The following is a 5,710-nucleotide window of genomic DNA, read 5'->3' as shown; positions in this document are numbered from 1 at the left end:
GGGAAAAAGAAAGGATGTGATGTTCAGAACATGGTAACTACAGTAATTATCAAAGTGGGAAGTGATGCCCTCTGGGGGCATTTGGACAGGGGTGTTTTTACACCACAGACAAGGTTTGAGAAGAAAAAAATCATTATGAAAATATAATTATATTTTCCTTAAAATGTTCTTCCTGACACAGGCCTTATTCTCATGTCATATACGTATGACTGTGATGTTCTGCAAAACAACAAGCTTTAAAACACCTTTTTCTTACTGGTGAAAATCAGATGGTCAGATCTGTTTTCTCTCAGGTGCATCGCAGTGAACATTACTACATCACTCTCGTCAACGTAGACCATATCAACAACAAAAATATATCTCGACTCCATATAGTGGTTATTTTGGGAAAATCCCAGGTATTTTGAGCAGCAGGATTATAAAAAATATGTGCCGATATAAAATTAAATTAAGTAGCCTATATAAAATTGCAAAATAAATCTATCTCTCAATACTTTTTTACTTAAGTACATAAAAAATCAAGTACTTTTGTACTTTCACTTGAGTAAAATTGAAAAAGGAGTACTTTTACTTTTACTGGAGTAATATTTTATTATACGTATCTGTACTTTTACTCAAGTACTTGATTTGTGTACTTCGTCCACCACTGACTGCCAGACCCAGCAATTCAGACCAACCGTTTTTCTGCTATGGTAGTGTGCAAAGGGATGATTTTATGTCAAAACAGAGACTTTCACATTGTATTGTAGAGCTGATTACCTATGGTCTAAAAGAATTTCCACTGATGCGTACCTAGAAGGTCTACCTTCCAAGAAATCTCAATGGCTAATCTCCATGGAGTCATTCAACTATTGAATGCAACTATGGTTCTGTAAATTCTGGATGACCACTAGAGATCTTTGTCACCCAGAATGGAAGAAAAAATGAACTGAGCATCAAGCCACTGTGATGTATATATTCATGTCACTGTGATTTTTAAATGAATGTTTTTGTTTATGTAAAGCTCTTTTGAACAATATATATTCAAAGTATATACATATGTTATAGATATGTATATGTTATACATATATGTTTCAATTAATAAAAAAGTAATGTTTATTGATCTCTTACAGCTCTATGACAGCAGCTTTGGCTTCCAGCATTCGGCCATTCGTGTACTGTTTTATTTGCTCCTTCCTGCTTAGTGGCACATTCCACTGTTGCTTCTTCTGTGAATGTTTTTTCCTGCTTTGGTTTGAATCTGCTGATATAATATTTAATATTCATATTAGCACAGATATGTAAATACTTATGTATGGTTTCACAAAGCACAAAACAGGATCAAGAGAGAACAAACTGGCCCGTGTGAAATGTGTGCTTGTGTATATGTATATACATTATTTGTTTGTTTTAAGTATTATATGTATGTGTAAATAAGTTCCTCATGTATGTCCATGTGGAGATCTTACCCTGTCTCTCAGGGCTTTCTGCTCTCTGTCTCTGAAAGAAGGACATTTGTCTACTTGTGTTTTCTTCTTGTGGTCTTGATCCTCCAGCCATCTTGTTTTTCTCTGTTTTTCTCTTCAGTTTCTTAAAAAAGTCTGGCATCTCCACTTCCTTGTTATCCCACAAACCATGACACTGAAGAAACAAAAACACATCAACATCTCAACTCACTGGCTCTGTTCAAAATCCTACTGAACCATCAAACTAGGCAGCATTCTCAGACAACATAGGCATGCTTCTGATGCAAATATTGAACTCATTTGGACACATTTTAAGGCAGCATCATCTGTATCCATCATGGAAAATTAAATATTAGAATACACTGTACAAAGCAAATTTTGGTAACACTTTATAAGAACTTTAATTATTAAATCATTAACAAATATTATAATGGTTAAAAGATCATTAGTTAATATATTTAAATATACATATATGCTACATATATGAGATATTATGTATGTAAATGTTTACAAATTAATTTATTATACATTATATAATGATCAACAGATCAGCTAACGCACATCAAAATGCTTACAAACGTTATTAAACATTTGATAAGTTATTAAACTGTTATTGAATATCAATATGTTTTTGTCAAAATGACATGTCAAAACTTCTCCAGGGCCCCCAAACCCCCTCAGACCCCAGAGGGTTAAAATCAACTGCATTTGGTTCCTCTAGTCTAGCCCTTGTCTCTGAGTTCACAAACACCTACTCAACTTTAGCACATGCATGGGCTAAACGTATGTATGTGTAAAAGCTCAAGCTAATTAAGCTTGGTTATAGAGTTAAAAAAATCTATAATGCAAAATATTACATTATATATTAACATTATCACTTCTAATAAGCCACTGAACTGTTATAATTTATATTTAAAATATAAATACAAATAAATGAATTTGTATTAATTTAATGCATTCCTGCTGAATGAAGAATTAATTTGTGTGGAATGAAAAAAAAAATCAGTTTCCAATGGCAGTTAAATATCTTATGTAGATTTCTGGGAGGGTGAAGCATTGGTAGTACCTTAAGAATGGAGCGATGGAAGAACAAAGCAATTAACTGGATGAGGTCTAGCAGTACATAGCCATCTTTCTTCTCAATTCCAACTATGTTGGGTACTGCAAATGCACGCTCCGCATTAATGCCACGATATGCTGATGTTGTCCATGGAAAGAAGCCAAACTGGGAAAAGTACTTTACCACAACTGTGAGCTGAGTGGAGAGGGGAAAAGGGGAAAAAGATAGATTTTAGATTTCAAAACATTTCAGGTGTATGTTCTTGTTATCCTCTCAACCTATGGGTGCCACCTTGCCACCTGTAACACTTTTGTGTTTTTCTGTGATGTTTTCTTTTACCGGGGCCACATTTTGTCTTTATTTGAAAGTACTTTGATTTCCTGGCTGCATTTGAAAGATAAGGCAGCTGCCTTGTTACCTCATTACCCAGTAGGGCTGTCAAAATGGCTTAAAAACTAAATTCGAATTTTGTACATAAATGTTACGAAAAATTCCTTATAAACAATATTCAAATTTAAAAGGCATAATTTCAGTTAGGGGGGAAAAAAGCTTTTGGTTTGTCTCCTGAGGCCACAAGAGGGCGCTTCGCGCAAAATATTACTAATGCGTGCTTATTCAAAGCAATAAAATAACATGATTATCTGTGGAAAAAGTGCATGTTTAAAATAATGTTTATAAACTGAATAAAATTAAGTTGCTTAAACAATTATAAACAAAACAGCATCATGTATGTATGCATTGTTTAATACAAAGGGGACGAAAGCCAATTACACAGTAGTTTTTTTCATTTAAAAACATGAGATGCAGTGGGATGGGAAAAAACCTGCCATAAAGTTCACTTTAAAAGTTGAACTTACATTAATTTTACATGGCTTTCTAAACATGTGGCTCTCTTGTGTGAGACGTGAGTGCGACAGTGATAGATGTCCTTCTAGAAAATGCGCAAAATATGCATTCTGTGTGAAAGGCTTTGTTTTAAGTTTTGACGTAAACAAGATCTTCTCCGCATCGATGTTCTCTTTTTCCGCAATATTTTTTCAATGAACAACACAGCAGTGCCGCAGCTAGTGGGTTTAACTGGATAGGCTAACAAAAACATTAAAATGCAATGACACTTACATCGTCTGATAAGGCTGCCTGATGCACATTTAAAGGGGTCATATGATGCGTTTCAAGTTTTCCTTTCTCTTTGAAGTGTTAAAAGCTGTTCGTGAATAGATAAGATCCCTAAAGTTGCAAAGACTAAAGTCTCAAACCCAAAGAGATATTCTTTATAAAAGTTAAGACTGGTCCACGCCCTCCTAAAAGGCCTCATTCAAACACGCCCCCACATGTCTACGTCACGATGTGGGAAGATTTGCATAACGCCGCCCAAATGTTCACGCAAAGAAAGAAGGCGTAACTTTATTGTTGCTGCCGCCGCCACCGCCATGTTGTGAAGACGCTGTGTGTTTCGTTGTGAAAGCGAAACTACTTTGTTTGGACTTCCAAAAGAGGACAATACCAATATTTACAACAATACCAACCCAAATATTTGTTCAACCCAAATATTCAGATGTGTGCAGCACATTTTATGGAGGACTTTTTCCTGATCCTGGGAGAGTAGACTACAATGCCGGCTGTTCTGACTCACAGTCTGTAAGTATCTTTTCATATTTAAAGTTTTAATTTGCCACTGATGATTCAAACACGAGTTTTGAGCAGTGTAGAGTAGTGCTTGTTGTTTGTAGTTTCTCCAATCACAGATGCAGACATGGTTTTATGTTTACGTGGCGCGATGCAACGCAATGCGTAAAAAGACAGTACAAGTCATTATAATCCGTAATTATGTCCCCACTGGATGCAACAAATGCCTCGTTTATAATGGGTTTGAATGTTTTTGTCTCGTCGCTCCGGCCGGACAGGGCATCACAGTATGGTAAGGGGCGTAACATTTCCGTCACACGCTTGAGGTATTCGGCCAATCACATCACACTGGATAGCTGGCCAATCAGAGCACACCTCGCTTTTCAGACCGATGAGCTTTGTAAAAATCGACGCGTTTCCGAAAGGCAGGGCATAGAGGAGAAACTATAATGAATAGTATGTGGAAAATAATGTGTTTTTGAACTTTAAACCGCATAAACACATTTCATTACACCAAATACACAAAATAATGTTCTTTTTAGCAACATCATATGACCCTTTTAAAATTGCGGATTTTGGAAAAATTTTGATTTCGATTTTAAATTTGATGAATATTCGAAATTCGAATTTTTATTTGACAGCCCTACTACCCAGTCTTCACTATGTTTATTTATTTATTTTTATGATATAGAACAAATTCATGTTAGCTTCAACTAAGCACATATTTAAATACTACAATGCTTATTCACTAGAAAAGTTGAAAATGGTCTTACAACCTCTGGGCCCCATTCTTCATATGAGGAAACTCTGATGCTGCGTCATGAGCACAACTTTGCAAATTTATTAAAAAGGAAACTGAAAAAAATGACATTGCACAAGTCTTCATACCCTTAACTCAAAACATAGTTGAAGCACTTTGTCAACAATTACAGCCTCAGGTCTTTTTGTGTATGATGCAAGCTTTGCACATCTGCATTTGGGTTTTTTGACATTCTTCTCTTTAGATCATCTCAAGCTCTGTCAGGTTGGCTGGGGGACCATCGGTGGACAGCCATTTATAGGTTTCTCCAAAGATGTCTGATTGGTTCCAAGTCCCAGCTCGTCCCTAAGCCACTGCTGCATTGTCTTGGCTGTGTGCGTAGGGTATTTGTCATGTTGGAAGGTGAACTTTCAGCCCAGTCTGAGGTTCTAAGTGCTCTGAACCAGGTTTTCATTAAGGATATCTCTGTATTTAGCTGCATTCAGCTTTCCATATTTTCTGATCACTTCCCCAGTCCCTGCCGCTGAAAAACACCCCACTGCATGATGCTGATACCATGCTTCACTGTTGGGATGGTATTATACAGGTGGTAAGCAGTGCTTGGTTTCCCTCAGACATGAACAAGGAATTGAGGTTCAGACCAGCAGACCAGAGAATCTTTTATTTAGGTGTATTTTGTAAATTCCAATCAGGGTTTCATGTATCTTTACTGAGGAGAAGCTTGAGTTTGGTCACTTTGCCATCAAGCCCAGATTGGTGGAGTGTTGCAGTGATGTTTGTCCTTCTGTAAGTTTCTCCCATCTCCATATAAGATCATGG

General features: G+C 36.4%; 1 protein-coding gene across 1 annotated transcript in view; it reads right to left on the bottom strand.

Annotated features, from left to right (window-relative positions):
* The window catches only part of LOC107567289 (piezo-type mechanosensitive ion channel component 2), a 156,073-nt gene that overhangs the window by 27,650 nt on the left and 122,713 nt on the right, over nt 1-5,710 (bottom strand). Inside the window, 3 exon segments of the mRNA XM_071582345.1 lie at nt 1,111-1,243; nt 1,449-1,620; nt 2,512-2,700. Coding sequence (XP_071438446.1) covers nt 1,111-1,243; nt 1,449-1,620; nt 2,512-2,700 — 494 coding nt within the window.

The sequence above is a fragment of the Sinocyclocheilus grahami genome, unplaced genomic scaffold (genome assembly GCF_001515645.1).
Source record: "Sinocyclocheilus grahami isolate Dianchi unplaced genomic scaffold, SAMN03320097.WGS_v1.1 scaffold1142.1, whole genome shotgun sequence".
NCBI classification, from domain to species: Eukaryota; Metazoa; Chordata; class Actinopteri; order Cypriniformes; family Cyprinidae; genus Sinocyclocheilus; species Sinocyclocheilus grahami.
The sequence above is the reverse complement of the archived record's forward strand: the minus strand, read 5'-3'. Positions and strand labels throughout refer to the sequence as shown.